We start from the raw sequence: 20,874 nt of genomic DNA, 5'->3' as shown, positions 1-20,874 counted from the left end.
AATGAGAAGGATCTTTAGTCAGGCCAAAGAGTATTTCAAAAGGAAGGTAGGAAGGAAGGAATTTGGTTTTCAGGGAAACCATGTGCAACTGGGCATGGTGAATGAGGAGGAAAGCGGTAGGAGAGGGTGAGGAAGTGGGCAGAGCCGTGAGGCCATGGACCTGAGGGCCAGAACATGTAAGGCTTTATGGGTCATGCTGAGGATTTTGGATTTTATTCTAAATGCCATCAGAAACCAGTGGTAGAGTTTTAAAACTTTCATCCGTTAGCACAGTGACCTACTCATCTGCCCACATTTAAACAGGATGCTTGCTCTTTAGCTCTACTCCAATTCCTTCCACATCCTAGATGGCTTCAACATCCACGCCTTCTCAGTTACATGGCATCCTGCGCTCCAGTGACCTCCACTCCACCTCAAGCAGACTTCTCGCTTTATCCTTGTCCCTGACTATTCCCCCTGTGAAAATACAGTTCCAATATTTCATTCTCAGGCCATAACTTCTCACCAGTCCTACTCTTCCACTCCCTAATATGCCTGTCCTCCAACCTTTAAAATTTTTTATTATCTGATTAGCAAATAATTGAAAGTAATGTAATCTCATTGGAATAAGTGGAATAAATACTATTTCCTCCATCCCTACCAAGGCATGTAGGCCTCTCAACACCTTTCTCTGTGCTTATACCAACATTGTAAACTTATTCACAAAGAGACGCTTGTTTTGATTACAAAAGATGAATCATACCAAATACATAATTCTGTGACTCTTAAGATTAAAAATTTTATAAAAATAAAAATCATGAACAAATCTCAAGCCAGCAGATATAGATTGGATTCATTCTTTAAGTTGCTGCACGGTATTCTAGGTACAGACAGCACTGCCTGTGCTTCCCCTCCATAGGGGACTTTCACTTGTTGTTCGCTGCAACAAACTTACTGACCCCAGGACACCTTGAAGTGGGCTTTTCAGTGGAGTGAAGTGCCTCCAGTCTTGGTAGTTGAGAAGAATGGACGCTCATGACTGAAAATGTCTGGGAGCAGAATGGTTTTTCACAGCCCTTCAGCTGAGGGTAGCAGGTCTCGGGCCATGAGAACCAAAGCCATCCACCTTTCACCACCTGGTTTGCTACTGCCCAAGAAATGTGCAGGGCGGGCTGCTGGCAGGTATTGAGGGAACCACAACCATGAGAAAGCAAGGAAAATTAAAACTTATATGGGGTTTGGAAAGAAAGATGGCCAGCAGAAGAGAAACTCGAGATTCCTACTATAGTAGAACCAATGGAAGAAACAGATGAGAATTTTAATGAAAATATAATGGAATTACAGCCCTAAAAACAAAAAAACAAAACCCAATACTTTCAGGAACTAAAAAACATGATTTCTTAATTAGAAATTCAGTATCCAACAGAAAGAGAATGACTGCCCTTGAAAACCACATTAGTGGTCATAAAAATCAGGTGGAAATACCTCACAAGATACCCTGTGACAGACCCTGAGGGAAAAGGCAAGTTGTATGGAGATCATATCCAGGAGACAAAACAAGGAGGAGGAGAGGAACATGTGGAGAGGTAATAATTGCATAAATAAAGGAAAAAAAAAAACTTTTAGGACTCAAGAAAGTCTTGAGGCCCTGAATATCAAGGATAGAGAAAACCCTGCCAGGCTGTCAGCACCGCGGGGCAAGAGCTTTCTGGGATAGTGGAGAGCTGGAGTAGGGACACTGCTCAGGGACACCAGGGCACTGACTCTGGGCCTCCCTGATGCTGAGTTTGGTTCACACACCAGAAGAGCCCAATGTCTGTATTTCATGCTAAGTTCTTCTAGGGTCTGACACACTTCCTGTTGTCCTTTGTCACTAGCACCTGAGTACCAACCTCAGGGACTCCGTGGTAGTCATTTCCTTCCACAGTCTATCTCAAACTGCAGGGACTAATTCTTAATGCATAGGCACAAACCACCTTGGCAAAAATTAGAAGTATAATAAAAAGAAAATATTCATAGATGAGGTAAATGCATGATTGTTACACGAAACCTTTACCTTTATGAAATGTCTACGAAGGTAGTATGATCATAGTCAAGAGCAGAGACTCTGGATGCCTGCCACTTGCTAGCTCTGTGGCCTTAGGCATGAAACCTTTCTGTGTTTTGCTTTCCTGAAACATAAATAGAATTAATAGCACCTATTAAGTGCTATTAAGTGTAAAGATTAAATGAGTGGGTACATGTCCCACGCAGGGAGCTTTGTCTGGCACATAGCAAGTCCTCAGTAAATAAAAGCAATGTCGTTGCTGCTGCCACTGCTTGCACAGAAAAACAGCACTGTACATAGAACTTTAATTTTAGAATCAGAAGAGTTGAGTTCAAACGTCAACTTAAAATTTAAGAGTTTTATACCATAGCCATAGTAGTTAATCCTTCTATGCTTACATTTTTTTCATATGTGAAACAGGAATATGAATACCTTTCTCTTCAAACATCCATCCATCTATCCCCAAACATCAGCTGAGCATCTACTACGTACCAGCTATTGTGTAGTGGCTGGAACAGAAATATGAATAAGGTACAGTTCTGCCCTTCAAGAGCTCAGCCCAGTGAGCAATACTCAAGAACCTCAGTTTCCTTTCATCAGAGTATTTCTTAAATCTCTCTTTGCCTTAGGAGGTGAAGACAGGACTACAAGGGTCAAGTATGTGTTTTAGTAAAAGTATTATGATTAAAAAAAAAAAAAAGGCAACACTAATATTGTTAGCAGTTGTTGGGCAAATAATGTGGCCAGTTCCTGAAATTACCGTATTACGCTATTTTAAGAAAAATACTAGTAAGCAGTTGGGTCACTGACAAGGAGCTCCAGTAGACCCTACAGCAGTCCTGGGAGTGAGGGGGACCAGAGAAAAGCAGGATCCCATTTCTGGTCAGAGAAGAGGATAAAACATCTTGCGGAGATAGCTCTGTTCATAGGCTGAAACATGTAGGACACAATTTGCTTCTCTGAATGATCTTTTGAGACCCGAGTGCCCTTTGAATAAAGAGCTCTCAAGCCATTGTCTGAGACGAGCTACTACTACCTGATTCCTCGTTGACAACATCAATCCCCTTTTAGAGAATTCTGCCTTGGCGCATCGGGTAGGAGACTGGGGGGAATAAGTTTTTGGTTTCTCTTCTACATCACTGCAATAATAAAGACCTTATCCTACGACTTCTCGGTATTAAAGCGCTTACTTTGATCATCCCAAGGGAGCTGGCTATGAAAAGGGGTGGGGAAAGTTGTTCCCCTTTAATCTTTAACTCAGGGGCTTTAGAATGTCTACAGTGACAATACCAGACAATCACTGATAAAAAATGAAATAGAAAAGAGACTGTGAATTCACAGGAGAGCCCAAATGCCCATTCTTTATAAAGAAACAATGAATGCCAACATATTTTCATCTGTCACCATCCGTTGGCATTTAATAGCTATGATTTAAAATGCTATATTAAGAGCCTCACAGAAATTATAATGGTATCATACTTGAAACAGTATTAATTTGACATTTGGTATCTTTAGAAAGTATGTAATTATACTATTAACAATTAATACCCAGAATATTTTTCTTGATTATATATATATCTATCTTACCACAAAGTAAAACAATTATATATGTTATTCAAAATCATGTATTTGGCTCATAACTGGCCTAGATTTATTACAAATTCACTTAAATGATGGCTACAGTCACAAAAAAATGATTCTGGCTTCTTTTGTGTGAAAACCATTCTAAAAATCAATATAATTTAAATAGGTATAAACCAGAGCTAAATGAAAATTATCCAGCAAAAAGGAACACTAACATCTGTATCTTAAAGTTGCAATTGGATAATAAATTGTATTTAAGAAAGCTACATAAAAACTCTACTACTACCACCCATAAATTAAAGTATATTTATTATTATTTTTGTACCTAATCATGTTTCAGACTTAGAGTAAAATCCTATTGCTTATAGAAAATAAATCCAACCATTTATCCAAACATTGTTACATAAGAAGTTTTAAGAAACTGTAAATAATTCTTAATACTCTCATTCTGATTCTCTGACTTTTCAAGACTATGTTGTATTTCCTTCAAACATACTTCCTGGTGTTGTGCTTGCTAAAGAAAGAAAGGAAGAAAGAAAGAAGGAAAATCAATAATGACATTCATATCAAAGGGTGGTGTCATAATGTAAAATTTATATATACAATAATTAAATACTGACTTTTAATTATTTAAGAGAGAGAATTCTAACATCTGATATGTGCCAACAACTTATCTTAGAGCTCACTTTTCTTTAAAATCCAGCATAACTAAAGTACATACATGGTTGATCTCTACTGTGATATAGTTTGTTGTAATACACAGTCAGCCTCAAATGATTACATATTTAACATGATTAACATAATAGATTTCATTTAAAACTCTCATAACGATTTTTCATTACATTTAACATGACTTATTTTAATACCAGTTTTTGCCATTTTCATATTTTATATCGTAAGACTTTTGCTGCCTTAAAAAGTGACAGAATTCTAGTTTTGATAATGTGAACATTTTATTTTTCGAATCCTTTAAAAATAAGAACTCTGAATATTATAGGTGTTCTTTATTTGAGGGAAAAATTAAAAGCCCAATATATTTTTTAAAAATATTCAGTTGCATATAAATTCTCAAGTAGATCTGTTTACTGAAAATACTCCAGACAGATAGACTGCAAGTATTATCTAGCTTCCAACTGAAATGCAGGCACCTTAAGAAGAGAAATCTTTCATTTCCTTCCTATCTGGTAGTCAATGACACCTGATACCTTCTGAAACTGACTGATGCCCCTTGGGGGCAGTGGAGTTAGGTATGAAGCAATGTGCTAGGCTGGGCTACACAGAGTCATAGAATGAATACAGTGAACCCTTATGGAACATCATCAATTTTATTCAACGGTTTGGAGGGGAAAATATTAATAAGAACACACTTCTATTGTAGGGTAGAAAGTAAAATGTTCATAGATTTTAGGATCCAAAGACATTTCAGGCTTCAGGCAGGTCAGCCTGGGTTAAGCAGGTGAGGCCATGCTTGGGTCTGTGCATTCACTCTGCCCCAGCGGAAGCACTTGGGCAGAAAATCTGAAGAAGCCTACTGTGGGCAGGGCACTGTGGAAGACACTGGGGTATAACCGACTATGAGACCAGCTCTCAGGAGTGCTTACAATTCAACTGGAGCTAAGACACATATACAAAATAAATACTGACCTGCCCACGGAACTGTCCCCTGGAAGGGACAGAACACACAGACTCAGCAATGTCTAAATCTTTGCTAGAATTCTACATTTTTACTACTGTAAAAATTATCAGATTTAATAGAACATCACAAATTAAACTTATTTATTTTGGCAGATTTAACCAAGCACGGGGAAAGTTATAGAGAAACCCAACTCATCTCACTACTTATTTTTTCAGAAGCCTTAATTACACATGTTTTACAGTATCAGAAATTCTGATGGTGAGAAAAAAAGTTAAAAAATAAATGTATAAATAAAAGAGATTTAGAATAAAGAGCAGACCCATGCTACATTAGAAGTGAGAAATGTTTGTTCTGATTAAATTGCCATGGAAATTTTGATGGTGATAAAATTAAATTAATATTACATGTCAAAAATCATTTCACTTTTGAACTTTTCACGTCTTCAACTTTTTAGACACTTGGGAATGAAAAAATAGTTCTTGTGGAGTCTCCAGTTCCCAGAAACGATAAAGTATCATCATTTTCTACATCATCAAATAGACAGTTTTCAAGTAATTTAGTCACAACTAGTGCTAGCTTCCATAGTATCTTGTGCCAATTGACTAGTTTCATGAATATTTAGGAAAAGACATCCGAAGATTAATTAAACACAGCCAATTTGGGATTCTCATTTCATGGCTGAGTGGCCCACAGCACCTATCTTATATGCAGATATAACAACACCGAATATTTACTTAATACAAACTCATCACTTTCTAAAGTATAATATTCATTACTCAAGACATATCAAAGTCTATCTCAAAATAGTTTAAATTGTGTATCTTAAAAAAAATGAAAAATTTGTACCAGAAATTCCTGAGTAGATTGTATCTGTAACTTTCATTAAGCAGCTGTTGTGTGAAAGTAATATGCAGGAAAGGGCCTGATGAGACTTTGGGAAAATGTGGTAGGAGCTACCAAGGATGCAGGGTAATAATTCTATGGCATTATCATGACATTTAAATGTTTATGGTTTATGTTATTTGTTATTCTTAATATTACCAGTAAAGCAAGAGTCCTGATTCCCCTCACTTCACACTTTAACTACATGGTAAGAATGTTAAACGCTAATTTATTTTTTATGAAAATACATTAAGCCATACTAATACTTACGCTGTTCATTTTGCAAACAAGTTGATTTTGTTCTTCATTTTTCTTTCTAAGTTCAGTTTCCAGACCTAATATTTTAATCTGTAAAGCCCTCTCTCTAGACGACATTTTCTCTATTTCTTCAGAAACCTGTAATTTTCATTAAAAGAGTAAAATAACTATGCTTTCTTTAAAGTATGATCTAAAGTCTTGACATAGTTATACTGTACCTCTTTTTCTGAACAGTTTAATTACAAATTGTTTAAAGATGTTCTATCCTGAGGAAACACATATAGCATAAGTATGTTTACTTCTCTTTGCAGTAAAAGTATCTGCAAAATTAGCCTGAGACGGAAGAAGTATACGTATTTGCACTCCTCTGTGACTTAGGTAAGTGTTTTGCCCAATACTGTATTTTTTTTTTAAAGATTTTATTTATCTATTTATTCGACAGAGATAGAGACAGCCAGCAAGAGAGGGAACATAAGCAGGGGGAGTGGGAGAGGAAGAAGCAGGTTCATAGCGGAGGAGCCTGATGTGGGGCTCGATCCCATAACGCCGGGATCACGCCCTGAGCCGAAGGCAGATGCTTAACTGCTGTGCCACCCAGGCGCCCCCAATACTGTATTTTTATAACCTGCTGAGACCAGCTGTCATGTTGTACTGTATTTATATTCACCTTGGTGTCCAGAGGCGGGCTGGAACACAGCAAGTTCTCATTCAGTGAGGACAGTAGACTGAATGAGATTGGGGCAGGGGATGAATACACTTCACTCACACATACAAAAGAGACTGGTTTTTCATTTATTCACTTCCAAAGTGGTCTGAATTTGAGTTTTCTTATTTCTATGATTGCTTATTTTAGCAGAAAGTCTAGCTTAGCTATGTTCATCCAACGACTCAGATATGTGGGAGCCTATGTGCAAGAATGCTGGGTTGGAGCCACACACCAGAGTAAAAGTTGAGGCGAGGACTAGTTGAGGAGCAAGGAGCTGGTGGGAAGGACTGTCCTCTACTCATGCTTCTATAAACTCAGTTCTGAATTATTATAAAGTCATTGACAAAGACTTCTTTTGCACAAATTCCAAGGGCAGTTGTGTGTGAGGGATGCTAGCAGGATCTGAAGCTGTAGGGGAAAGAGACTTTGACAGTGTCATCAGTGTGGACAACGGTGATGAGGCAGTGATGGCACTCCTCACCTGGCAGGAACTAGAGACAGCCCCACATTCCAGTGCAGCGGGACAGAGAAGAAGGCAGACACATCTCTGGGGACTCTCAACACTTCTGAGAAGGAATCTGAGAACACCTAGAGTTTCCAAAGTCCACTTAGGCTGAACCCAGGATGAAGTCATTTCTTTTCCTCCCAAAGGCTGATGGAGCTGAGAAATCTGGATTACATTTCTATCACTGACAATACATTTTACTACTTAGCTTTTATTCGAGGATGTATCTTTCAAAGTAAATTTAAATTGATTTCCCATATATATATATATATATATATATATATATATATATATATATATATATATATATATTCATATATATGTATATGACACTTGTGATAAAAGAGTGACACTTCAGGGATATCAGGTTTTATCTATTGTGGAACTGCCATTAACATGCTTGAGAAAGACATGGGTGGAAGAGAGTTTAGAGGGAAAGATCCAGAATTTAGGTATTGGATATGTTAAGTTTGAAATGCTTATGTTAAGTGGAGATGTCAAGTAAGTAGCAAAATATCTTAGCCTAGATTTCAGGAGAGAGAGAAGTCTGGGGTGTAAATATACATCTGAGAGTCATCATGGTATAGACAATCGCTCTTTGGCATCATTCAGTGTGATGAGGAAACTCATCATCCCCATTTCACTAAGAAACTAGAGTTTAGAGAAATGATTCACTCTGGGTCAGGGTGTAATGTGTCAGAGCCAGAATTCAAATCCAGCTCCTGTTGGGACTCCAGAGCCCACCTTAAGTCCTTTCAAGATTACATTTTCAAGTCATTTGATAAATTAACCTGTTCTCCTGTGTCATTTCCCATCACCCCCACGTTAAACTAACAGTGTCCTCCGGTGTACCTTGTACCCTCCCTCTGTTGTCGCATCAACAGGCTGCATGACATTTGTCTGTTCACATATTATCTTCTCACTGGACTACAAGTGTCCTGAGAGCTGAGGCCAGGTCTGTTGGAGGAGGTCATCGAAAAGACGTGACCTTCAGGTGACCCACGAGCTAGACCTGGGCAACTGGAAGCTCCCTACCCTCTCCCCTGTCCTTTAGATCCGTGTTCCGCTTTCCTCCCCTGCTCCCAGAAGCCACTCCAAGTAAAGAGCCTTGAGAAAGGAATGTGGTGTTAAGGCTATTCGGACTGGGTACATGACTGAACCTAGTTAAGGCCCTCTATATAAACTTTTAAGATTCTGTCAGGTGTAGAAATCTACTCATCTTGTGGCCATCCAAGACAAGTCTTGTGTTCCCTTGCTTATTAAACCTGTCACCTTCCAACCTGGAGTGGTTTGCCTCTTTCTACCATTTCTCCCTGCCCTCTGCGTACAGGTTTCCCATAACACCAAGGAAACTGCTGAGGAGCTTGTGAACTAACAAAGTCTTATTCATCTTTGTACCTCAAATACTAGCCGAGTGCCTGACACACAGTGAGATGTGTATTAAATGTTAACCAAATGGATTTAACTGGAATTTAATTCTTAAATGTACTTATGTAGCAATATTGGCCAAAAGAAAAGGGAGTTGAGCTCTACAGCTCACCAGATCCTGATCAAAACCAAAATGCCCAACAATTTGCACAATTGCTTTGGTTTTATTTAAATAAATAAATAAATAAATTTTAAAAAAGGAGGGGGGAGCTCCTTCCAAGTCTTCCATCTCTGCCCTTTACCCCGCCACATCATCATTTACCTACTGAAGTAACTGCACCAGGAATACAGCTGTTTTGCTCCAAAAGGGAAAAGTAGGTAAAAAACAAAAATGTAATTGCTCTCTTTACCCTGTCATCAGGATAAAAACAATAACTGTAGGTTTGGTAAGATGAGATATTGTCTGTTTAAAAAGACGACTCTTTGGTAAACTAATTAAAAAGTTTCTAAATAAAGGCCATCTGTACCTTTTGTCTTCCTTCTTCTAAAGCAGCTTCCAGCTGTCTGGCCAATGCCATATATTCTGCAGATTTCTCTTTAAACTTAAGATTGCTACGCTTAAGACATTCTTCTTGGTTTGCCAGCTTCTTCTCAAGCTCTTTATTTTCTGCATCCATCTGTTCTAATTTTCTTTTTACAGAAAACATATATTTTAAAATTATAGTGTGTAGAGAAAAATGTAACACCAATTTTAAGTCAATTTAATACTTACTGTTTCAGGTTTTCACACTTCAACTGAATAAGATAATTTTCCTCTTCCAGAGAAAGCTTTCTCAGAAGATTATGATTTGCATCAACCTAAAAGGGGAAAAATAAAGTTTTCTTGGTTATTTTCTTTATAACCAACTTCCAAAGAAATCTATATACTATGTTGTTAGAATAATCATAAAAAACAAGAAGATACAAATATTATTATTACTCCTACACAGAGAGACATAAAGAAATATTACATTGTTAAGACACAAGCTCTTAAGTTCCTGGTTAATTTTAAAAACACTAACTGCCTCATGAAAAATCACCTACTAAAGATTTATTTGAAAGATGGCAATTAATACATTCTGAACAATGCTTTCTTGCAAAAGGACATTTATTTTATTAACGTTTATTTTATTAAGTAAATTTGAAGACTAAACAGTATTAATCTCCTATTGTCGGGTATTTAGGTACTCTTACAATTTCTTGTTTTACCTAAAGATAGTGATTGATAATTGACTATCTATGAAGTTGTAACTACAAGTAAAAACCATATTTGTGAGAAACAAAACAAGCAAATCAACCAAAGACAATTTGCTGATACCAAGACAGAATATTCTTCCCATTGTTTCAAAACTTACACTTATCTTAAGAAGCTTTGAAAATAAAATTTCTCATAATTTAATTAATAATTTAGGTTATCTTCACAGATTTGACATTTTCCTAAAAAAATCTCTTCTCAGAAATTTAAATTTAGCAAAATTTTGTTTGCATGCCTTTTAAAAACAGGATGCATTTCAAAATTAAAATCCAGATTACATTTGGTAGACAGGGAATTGTTCCTAAAATTGTTTTGCAAATAAGCAAAACACTTGCTACCTCCTTGCACATGCATCTTTGAAAAAAATAAAGAAATATTTATTAAGCACTAACTCTATGCTAGGCATCGAATTAGGAGGTGGCTATGTGGTGACTAACTGGGCACCCATGATCTCTGTTCTGATAGAGTACAAAAGTATATGTTGGCAAAAAAATAATTAAGAATAATCCAAATGAACTTGATTCATAATTCTAATTAAAATAAATTGCAATTTTTGTAAGGTAGATTATAGTGCTTTAGCATATCCTGATGCCAAAAAATATATATGTAAACATAGCATAGCTCCTCTCATACTATTACCATGTTCTGAAATACCTAAATATAGATTTGTATGAATAAACTAAAATGAGCAATTTTAGTTACCAATTTTTCACGATAAAATACTAAAAGAATAGCGTGCAGAATATTACAGTATCTGCAATAAACTGATGAACTGATGGAGATGGGAGTAAAAAAAAAAAAAAAAAAAAATCAACCCCTGACATGAGTGCCCTCGACTGGTGAAATCATTCCAAAGTTCCCTTTAACATAGCTAGTAGAAAGCAGAAAGCCGGCGGGACACCTGGCCCTGAAGCTCCCTAACAGTGTGCGCCTGGTCCGCACATTTCCCCTTGGAGTGCTGCAGCCTCTCCTGACACTCGTGAAGCCTCCGTTCCGCCGCCGTCAACGAATCGCGCACGCGCTCTAACTCCTGCAGATGAGACTCCATCTGGCCTCTCATCTGAGTTGTAGCATTAGGGAAATAAGTGCAAGGTCACACATTAAGCATTAATGTTTTTACTATCTTAAATACTACATATGCTCATAATGTAATAAGTATTTTAGGAATAATGGTTTTAAACAAACGAAAAGATTCAACCAAATACATATGAATAAAAATTAAGTTAGACTCTGCTAACAAGAACACCTACCTCAAAAGTGGGCTGTACTTTGGTTTTCAAAAAGTTTGTTGAGTGACTAATAAAACCATTAGAATTAAAATTTTAAAAATAGTTTTAAAAAAAGTTTGTTGAGTAAATGCATACAGTTATATTAGCCTATAGGGAGAACATTTAACCTACTTAGGAAAGCAAACTTTTTGAATCTTGTCATTTACCTTCAAGCATAGTTATTACTAGTAAAGCTGGTATGGTCATTTGCTACTGCCCACCCATCAGGCTAAAGTAATTGTCACTTTGTCATTCAATCTTGTAATTAATATTTCAATTAGAACAGCCTTCCTACACTCACCTGAGTCCAGATTGGTGGGGTTTACTGTGCATTATGTCAAGATAGCTCATATCACCAGTCCTCAGTAGACTGTCATTTCATCACTAATACTATGAGCAAGTTTCTCTAATTTTATCTACATTCACCCCTTTGGCCACTGCAGTACCTCACCGCGGCACTTTTGTGGAGATGTGACAAGAAGCAACCCTAAGAAATGCTTACATAATTAATTAAGAAAAAATAACCAAACATATGGCATTTAGAATGTTTATAGGGAGGAAAATACAAGAGCCAGAGTCTTTCCCTGAGACAGGGAACACTTAGAGCTACTGTGCACGTCTGGCATTCTGAATCACAAAAGATAAAACGAAAACAAAGCATACCTCTGGGTCCCCAAACATCTAAGGGCCCAGGAGAAAACCAGGAGACTTAACAGTGGAAAAGGAAAAATTCCGTCTTAAAAAATGACTTTTCTGGTTTAATACCAGTTAGAAGACATTGTGACTCACGGCATCTGAAAATCACAGGCTTCTGCCCCATCGGCCTCCTGAACAGGTTTTTTAATAGACTTTTATTTACATTGCTGCCTAGCAAAAGAGAAGACCTTTGCGGTGGTACATCTCGTGAGAGAGACACACCAGGACACATGCAATGCTAGACATGCTGCTAAAAATAGATGAAAAGTAATTCTAAGAAAGTAGTAAGTTGCATGTTTGGTGGGCTATCTTTATCTCTGTTTAACCAGCAGAATGCCTGCTCTGGCTGACCTCTTCTTCACACTGTGCCTCACTCAGACTTCTCAATCCCAAGATGTGGGGGCAACCCAGAGACAGTCACCTTATTACACTCAGTTGGAAGTGACTGGTAACATCCCATGACCTCTCCTGCCGGCAGTCAGTGTCCTACGACTTTCACCGCTTCCTTACCAAAACAACATGAGAAGACCCAAAGAGGGATGCGGTTTCATTTAAAAAGTTAAAAATATTCACAAAAACATCATCACTTGCCAACACTGGCCTTCCCCTCATTCTGTTGCAATGGGCTGATAAAAGGGAAATGATGCTGTTTTTTTAAATATTACTTTTCTTCCAAAAAGCATTTAGCAGAGAATTTTTACTTTGCCTTTTAGACACAAAAGATTTAGTATCAAAAACAAAAAGGTGGGATTAAAAATGAGAGATATTCAAGTTTGCATACTTATGGCTGATGGAGCCAGTGATAAGTGATAACCAGTTTTTTGAGATATATGAGTCTGCTCTTGTATTAGAAAAATCAAACATTTATTCTATTTTCCAAATATTAGGAAAAAGTAAAAAAAACATTCATACAAACAAACATTTCAAGCCTGGAAGAAACATTACCTCCTTAGAAAACAAACTCCTACAGAGATTTAAAACAGATAATTCCTAGGTCAAAACTAGAGAAAATGACCACAATGAAAGAATAGTATAATATTTTAAAGTATAAAACATATAAATATTATTTTATTGCTTAAAACATCAAACTCACCTTCTCTAATTTTTTATTTTTGTTTTTTGTAATTAGGTTATTTTCACGTAGCAAATTTTCACATCTGCTTTTCACCATTTCAGCTGCTTCTTGCAACTTTTGTACCTGAAAATAAATTATGAGTAACATTTTATTAAAACCATAATGTAAATTAAAAAACACATGAATTCGTATTTTTAAACAAATCATTATTTCCCTATCAACACCCTCAGTATCTTTATCTGTTACTCCTACTTTAATATAAGAATCAGTGCTCTACTCCAATCCACAATTCTTTTATGATTTACCTGTCTTTTCCCATCAATAATTCTCGACTCTCCCCTTGAGCCTGAATATTAGAGAGATCTTTATTTGCAGGTCAATGTCATTTTAAAGAATCAAAAAAAAAAAAAAAAAGAATCTGAAGACTAAGGAGTAACTGAAATATGCTGACATGTATGTCCACGTGCAGATTTGGGAAAAGTCAGATTTATTACAACAAAATAAATTAAATTTTTGTTTAAAAAAAAAAATCAACCTCTGTTCCAAACTAGCTCCCATACCAATTACTTTATATTTAAACAAAACAACGCTCAAAAAAAAAAAAAAAAAAAAATCTGAGGCGTTTCCACAAAGCCCAGAGCCTAGAACATGCACATTATTCTGCTGAGGGATTAAACGCAAACACCCCGCTGGAGGACCCAGCTGACATTCTCAGTAACAGGCCCACAGTCCACCACAGCCTCAGTCCTACCTCTGGCAAGCTCTGCATGACTGCAGGATTCCTACTGGATGTCTTGACTGCATCTTCCCATCGAAACATCCAGATGAACTTCCTTCCTACTTATTGACAGAATGCGCTCCTTTTTTACCTTTAATTCATTATTCTTTAATTCAAATGCTCTCTCTTCCAGTAAAACCCAGCTCTTTATTGACCAGTTTGTTACCATCATTAAGGACCTGCGTAAGTCCCATCTTTCTCATAAAGTTTTTCTTGAATACTAGGTTTCCAAAACATAAGGTTTTCTATAAATTGCCATCAAACACAGCTCTATTCCATACATATTTTCAAAATTCTTTTCCAGGTCTTTCATGTGAGTAAATCAGCATTTTATTTATCGGGAAAGAGGGAGTACTGAGTTTTAATGACCCTAGAAGGGAGTCATTACTCTAAATCAATACCAATAAATATATAAGATGACAATATAACTAAGTTTAACATGATTATACATAAGATTTACATTACATCTACATAATTAACTTTAGATCTACTTTTAGGAGTAGCCAATACATACACAGTCAATGTTTGAATCAGGAATCAGCAGAAATCATCTACTTATAAAAATATGTGGGACCTGAAGAAACATATGGGACATATATTCTATCACAAAATAATAGCTCTTTCTTCAATTCTGCTTATTTAGATCACAAAAAAATACAGTGTTTTAAATTGCCTACAGAATTTAACATTAAAATCAGTGCAATAATCACCTGAGTTTTATATACTTCAGTAAGGGTTTTCTGTTGTTTTTCTATTTCTTGCAATTCTAAAAGTTCATTTTCAACAGAAACAACCTCGTCCTTCAAAGCATCAAGAGTAGTCTAGCAAGGAAAATATAAATAGATTTTATAAATCATTAGAATCATTTATACTCCAGTGCTAGGATTATAAAAATATAACTCATTTATCAAAAGGTTAATAATCATATTTATTGCATATAATTACTACTTAAATTTAAGAATTTTCGAAAGCCAGTAATACTCATTAATAACTATAATAAGATTATGTAAGACATATATTTTTAAAACTTTTAAAATTTCCTGACAAAGAAAGACTTGGGAAACAGAAAGACCATGATCTTAGACGGGAAGACTCGATACTATTGACATATCAGTTTCTTCCAAATAGCTAACACTTTAAGTGCAATTTCAACCAAAAGTATAATAGTTGGGAGGAGGAGGAATATGACAAAATTAATTTTAAAACTCATATGGAAAAATAAATGGGAAAGACTAATATAATTCTGAAAGGAATATTAAGGTAGAGAATCTCAGTACTTATTAGATATTAAGATGTATAAAGAATTAAAATTTTTAAGATTCCAACATAAAAATATAGAGGTCAATGGAACAGCAACAGAAAAATACACTAAAATTATATTTAGTATATGATAAAGGTTGAATTTTTAAATATCAATGAGGAAAATATGGATCACTAAATAATGGTAATAAGACAACTATTTAACTATTAGAAAGAAAATAGATGAACTACTTGCCTCCACCCAACAATATTTTTTATATTAATTTATATTTTAAAAATAAAGTTTTAAAAATTTTCACAGAAGATCCAGCTAAAATTTTGATCTTAGGATAGCAAAACCCCTACTAAGTATAAAATCAAAAGAAGATATCAAGTACTGTAAGGGTTTGGGATTTTACCCTCTAAGTTGACAAGTTAGCCTGGAACAGTTTCCTGAATGCTAGCAGAAGACGTGAGACTCCTGGGTCAAAACACAAAACTTGATTACAGCAAGAGCAGTAGCCAGACGTCAGATCTGCATTGGTCTCCTAAGCCCCGGCTCCCCCAGGGTGACTCAGTGAGGCCCAGATACACCCACACACGCAGGGGGATGCACTACAGAGAAGCAACCCCGAGTTTAGGGAACCCAGATCTCTCATAACAGGCAGTAAGCATGTCTACCCTTTGGTAAAAAAAAAAACATGGCTATCTTCCAAGGAGGCTCACTAAACAAACATCCTTGAAAAGATAGTCTGGTTTGCAGGCAGTCAGCGCTTCTACTTATAAGATGCACAGAATTCTGTTAAAATTTTTTTTTAAAAGATTTTATTTATTTATTTGACAGAGACAGCCAGCGAGAGAGGGAACACAAGCAGGGGGAGTGGGAGAGGAAGAAGCAGGCTCCCAGCGGAGAAGCCTGATGTGGGGCTCGATCCCGGAACTCCGGGATCACGCCCTGAGCCCAAGGCAGACGCTTAATGACTGCACCACCCAGGCGCCCCAGAATTCTGTTAAATTCTTAACAGAAGCCATAAAAGGAAAAAAAATGTATCCATACACATGTGTAAACAGATCTCTCCAAATTTCATTGCCCCCTCAAAAATTTAAGAGACAAACAAATCTAAAAGAAGAGTAATAAATTATGACAAAAGATTAATAGCCTTAATACAGGGTTCTTACATATTAATTAGAAAAAAGACATAAAGGATAACGAATAGGTAATTCATAAAGGCAGAAATGTACATAATCGATAAATACATGAAAAAATATGTTTCTTAGTTACTGAAAAATGCTCTAGACCCTGGATATTCTTCTCTTAATGAACAAAAGAACCAAACAATCCCTTCCTTCGTGGGGCTTATGTACTCCACATCTAGACAGACAAAAAGGGGATAGATGAACAAAAAAAGAATGTGAAGTAAAACATCATACACAAAAGCAGGATAGGAATGACATGTTGGGGATGGGCCAGGGTGGCCTTCTAAGAAAAGGGACTTTTGAGCAAACACTGAAAGGAAGTGTGGCTCTTTGAGGGAAGAGAATTCCTGCAGAGAAAGGCAACTGGGGGACAAGCCCTGGTCAGTTAGGGGGAAAACAGCAAGGCCAATGTGGCAGGAAGGGAGAAAACAAAGGGGAGAATGGAAGGAGATGAGGTCAGACAAGTACTGGAAAGCCAGATGGAATAATGCTTTGTAGGTGTTTATTAACCAGATATCGCTGGAGGGTTTTGGGTGGAGCAGTGACATGGTCTGACTTAAATTTTTATGGGAACTATGCTACTGCCACACAGAAAGCTGACTGCAGCAGCAAGGGCAGACGCAAAGGGGGTCAGGAGGTCACTGTAACTATGAGAGATGGTGGCGGCTTAAAACAGGACAGCAGCAGCAGTGCTGGGGAGAGGTGGTCAAATCATACATCTGTGTGAACTAGATCTGCTGACAGACTGGAAGCAGGTGGGAGAGAAAGGAGTCAAGGATGACACCAGGTGAAAGGACAGACGACTGCCGTTAACTGAGATGTGGACAACTGTAGGATTGTATTAAAATACAGGAGCTCTATTTTAAACATGCTAACTTTGAGAAACCTATTAAACATCCAAGTGGAGATTTCAAGTAGGCAGTAGAAGATATGTCTGGAATTCAGGGGCAAGATCTAGGCTACAGATATAAACTTGAGAGCCCGCAGGATATAGATGGTACTTAAAGCCCCAATGGATGAGATCACCTATCAAATTTGGAGAGATTTGTTTTTTAAAATTGTCCAGTACTGGAAAAAATATAGGGACCCATATGTGGGTAATCGGAAATATATAATATCAACACTTAACATGAGCCTCCCTTTTGACCATATAATTACAATCCTAGAATTTTACCCTAAGAAAACAGATAGGCAAAAAGACTCAAAGAAACTACCCACATTTTTATTTATAGTAGCAAAAAAACTGGAACTAGTCCAAAATCCCCAAAACTATATGCTAAAATAGTAACTTTGGTTTCTTTGAGTTGTGAGACTACAAGTGATTTTTAAATTTTTCCCTTTATGATTTTCTGTTTTTTCAACTCTTTACAATGAACAAATAGAACTTATAACCATCTAAATAAACTTGCAATTTCAAGAGAAGAGGTCACTGGGTCTTAGAAGCAATATCAGCTAGATTATTTTTTCATTTGCAATGTTAAAATCTAAAATTATTCTAAAGTCATTAAAAGTAACAAAATACAACATCTAGGCAATTTTACATTGCAGAAACATATGCCAAACACATCCAAGTTTTTTCCTTAAACAAAAATCCAAAGAATGCATTAAAAATACATGTTTCTGAATTATTAACAGAATATAATATGTAAACTTTAACCCAATGATTCTTAAACCTATGTAATTTAAAATTAATTCCACTTACAATTTGATTAAAAATTAGATTTATAATTGATGACATATTATTCTAATCCTTTTTCTCTGAAGCTTATCAAGGAAATTAAGAAAATAAACATAATAAATAAAATTGCTTCCTCTTCCAAGATAAATATTTTAAGCATTCATTCAACAAATATTCATGGAGAGCTAAGTGTATGTCACACCTTCCCTGGGCATTCTGGGCATACAAAGATGGGGGTTTATAAGGAGAGACTCATCCTAATTGAAAAGACTTTGGGGGCAAGTAACACTTGAGCTGAACTAAGGTAGGTCTTAGGAACTAGGAAAAATGATTCCAAACTATAAATATAGTAAAACTATAGGAAGAGATACAGGAAAACATGATGAAATTGCAGGAAATAATGAGTATTCATATTTGGCTAGAGCCAGGATAACTAGAAGACTACATTCCCCTGTCTCCCTTGCACCTAGCTGAGGCCATGTGCCTGAAGAAAGTAGAAGAGTAGAGTGGTATGGAACTTACAGGAAGTCTCCCTAAGAAGAGATGAAAAAAAGGGGGGGGGGACATAACTCATCTTTTTCCCCTTGCAATCCTCCTGCTTGAAATTTGGCTACAATGGCTGGAGCTCCAGCAATCATTTTGGATCATGAGGGTCATAACCTAGGAATGGCAGAGGAGAGAGATAAAGAGAGTTGGTTCTTTGATGCTGTCTGCTTTGAACTGCCAACTCTGGCCTTTTTACATAGATTCTTTTCTGTGTTCTATTTACTATCCTCCAAAAATAGTATTAAAGAACTGAAAATGATGTCGTCATCTTTTTTTTTTTTTAATTTATTTTTTGAGAAAAAGGGAGAGGGAGAGCACAGAGGGAGAGTGAGAGGGAGAAGCAGACTCCCTGCTGAGCAGGGAGCCCGATGCAAGGCTTGATCCCAGGACTCCAGGATCATGACCTGAGCTGAAGGCAGACACCTAACCTACTGAACCACCCAGGTGCCCGGATGCGGTCATCTTTAATCAAGTCTCATCTGGTTACTTGTACCTCTAATTGAGAACTCAATTTTTTTTCTCAGAAAGTATAAAAACTTCTTCCTCATTTTTTTCTCTGGTACACATACAAACCAATCACCCCTTGGATTTCATTAAGTTGGAAAATTCTTTCTGGTTATGAAGCAGCCAGGAACATACTTTCTGGTTTCAAACAGACCAGGCCTGAGGTTATATCCCATTGTAACCATGACACCTAGAAAAAAATCTTATGCATTAAAGTTAATGTAATTTTGGATGATTCAACAGCAAAAATTGAAGAACAAATAAATTTTTTAGAAGTCGAGACAGTTACCCAACCTCATAAATCTTATTTAATATTGCTGAAAACAACTTTAACATATATCTGTGTATAACTCTAGACACTTAAAAATCTATATACAAATGTATGTGTCTATATGTGTATATAGATATATAAATATGGATATATATTTAGCTTTAGAAGTTGCATGTTATAATGATCCTCTAATATCCTCTAATGTCCTCTAAAGGACAAAATGACACGATAACTATCCTAATCATGCTACCATTCCAGCTACTTCTTCTAAGTTGTCATTAGACAATATATACACATACACACACGAATACACATTACCTTTTGTTTAAAAAAGATTTTATTTTTAAGTACTCTCTACACCCAATGTAGAGCTCAAACTCACAACCCTGAGATCAAGAGTTGCATGCTCCAGCAACTGAGCCAGCCAGCGCCCCAGAACACACATTACCTTTAATTTTGTATTCTCAAGATTCAGAGTTTCATTTTCATATTCAATTGAGTGAAGTTTTCTAAGAATTTCTTCACATGAATTTTTTCCAAGGTCTTCCACTTTCTTCAGGTCTTCCAAAAGATTCGTAACTTGCCTTTATGAGATAAATGACATATTTTATAAAAGTCATAGAAATTGGGGGCGCCTGGGTAGTGCAGTCGTTAAAGCGTCTGCCTTCGGCTCAGGGCGTGATCCTGGCGTTCCGGGATCGAGTCCCACATCGGGCTCCTCCACTGGGAGCCTGCTTCTTCCTCTCTCACTCCCCTGCTGTGTTCCCGCTCTCGGGAACATAAATAAATAAAATCTTTAAAAAAAAAAAAAGTCATAGAAATTGTCATTCCAATAATGCTTTTTTTTTTTTTTAAAGATTTTATTTATTTATGTGACAGAAAGAGACAGCAAAAGAGGGAACACAAGCAAGGGGAGTGTAAGAGGGAGAAGCAGGCTTCCTGCCGAGCAAGGAGTCCGATGCGGGGCTTGATCCCAGGACCCTGGAATCATGACCTGAGCCAAAGGCCAACACTTAACGGCTGAGCCACCCAGGCGCCCTCCAATAATGCTTTTTAAGTGTGTTTCTGAAATTATGTAGGTTACACAGTTTTAAAGTTAGTACAAGTCACAGAACAAGATGAACAGGAAGCAGTTACCTTCCAGGCTACTACCTACATAACCCTGATTAGCAATAATTACCCACTGATGATGCCAATGAAAAATTACACAACATTCTCTTTGCTATTCAGTAAAATGTCTGAACTACTCAATGGCTGTCTGTCTCTCATTCACGCACATGCACATACATAGATACGATCTCAGGGCCAAAGTTTAATAAAAGGATCACGTGAGGCAATAACCCACGTTTAGAAGCAAATTATA

The 20,874-nt window shown here is 36.7% G+C and overlaps 1 protein-coding gene across 2 annotated transcripts in view; it reads right to left on the bottom strand.

Annotated features, from left to right (window-relative positions):
• Positions 1–3,614: 3,614 nt before the first annotated feature.
• ODF2L (outer dense fiber of sperm tails 2 like) overlaps positions 3,615–20,874 on the bottom strand; it is a 35,009-nt gene continuing 17,749 nt past the window's right edge. The window contains exons 10-17 of one of the 2 annotated variants that reach the window (XM_008690640.2): positions 19,960–20,095; positions 14,787–14,897; positions 13,317–13,421; positions 11,161–11,319; positions 9,738–9,823; positions 9,493–9,655; positions 6,399–6,524; positions 3,615–4,124 (exon numbers count right to left, since the gene is read on the bottom strand). In XM_008690640.2, coding sequence (XP_008688862.1) covers positions 3,996–4,124; positions 6,399–6,524; positions 9,493–9,655; positions 9,738–9,823; positions 11,161–11,319; positions 13,317–13,421; positions 14,787–14,897; positions 19,960–20,095 — 1,015 coding nt within the window. In that variant the 3' untranslated portion in view covers positions 3,615–3,995. The remainder of the gene's footprint in view (positions 4,125–6,398; positions 6,525–9,492; positions 9,656–9,737; positions 9,824–11,160; positions 11,320–13,316; positions 13,422–14,786; positions 14,898–19,959; positions 20,096–20,874) is intronic. The other variant, XM_040627082.1, reaches the window with a different exon arrangement.

Source organism: Ursus maritimus, unplaced genomic scaffold (assembly GCF_017311325.1).
Source record: "Ursus maritimus isolate PB19 unplaced genomic scaffold, ASM1731132v1 scaffold_12, whole genome shotgun sequence".
Taxonomy (NCBI): Eukaryota; Metazoa; Chordata; class Mammalia; order Carnivora; family Ursidae; genus Ursus; species Ursus maritimus.
Note: the sequence above shows the minus strand (reverse complement) of the source record. Positions and strands in the feature narration are given on the sequence as shown.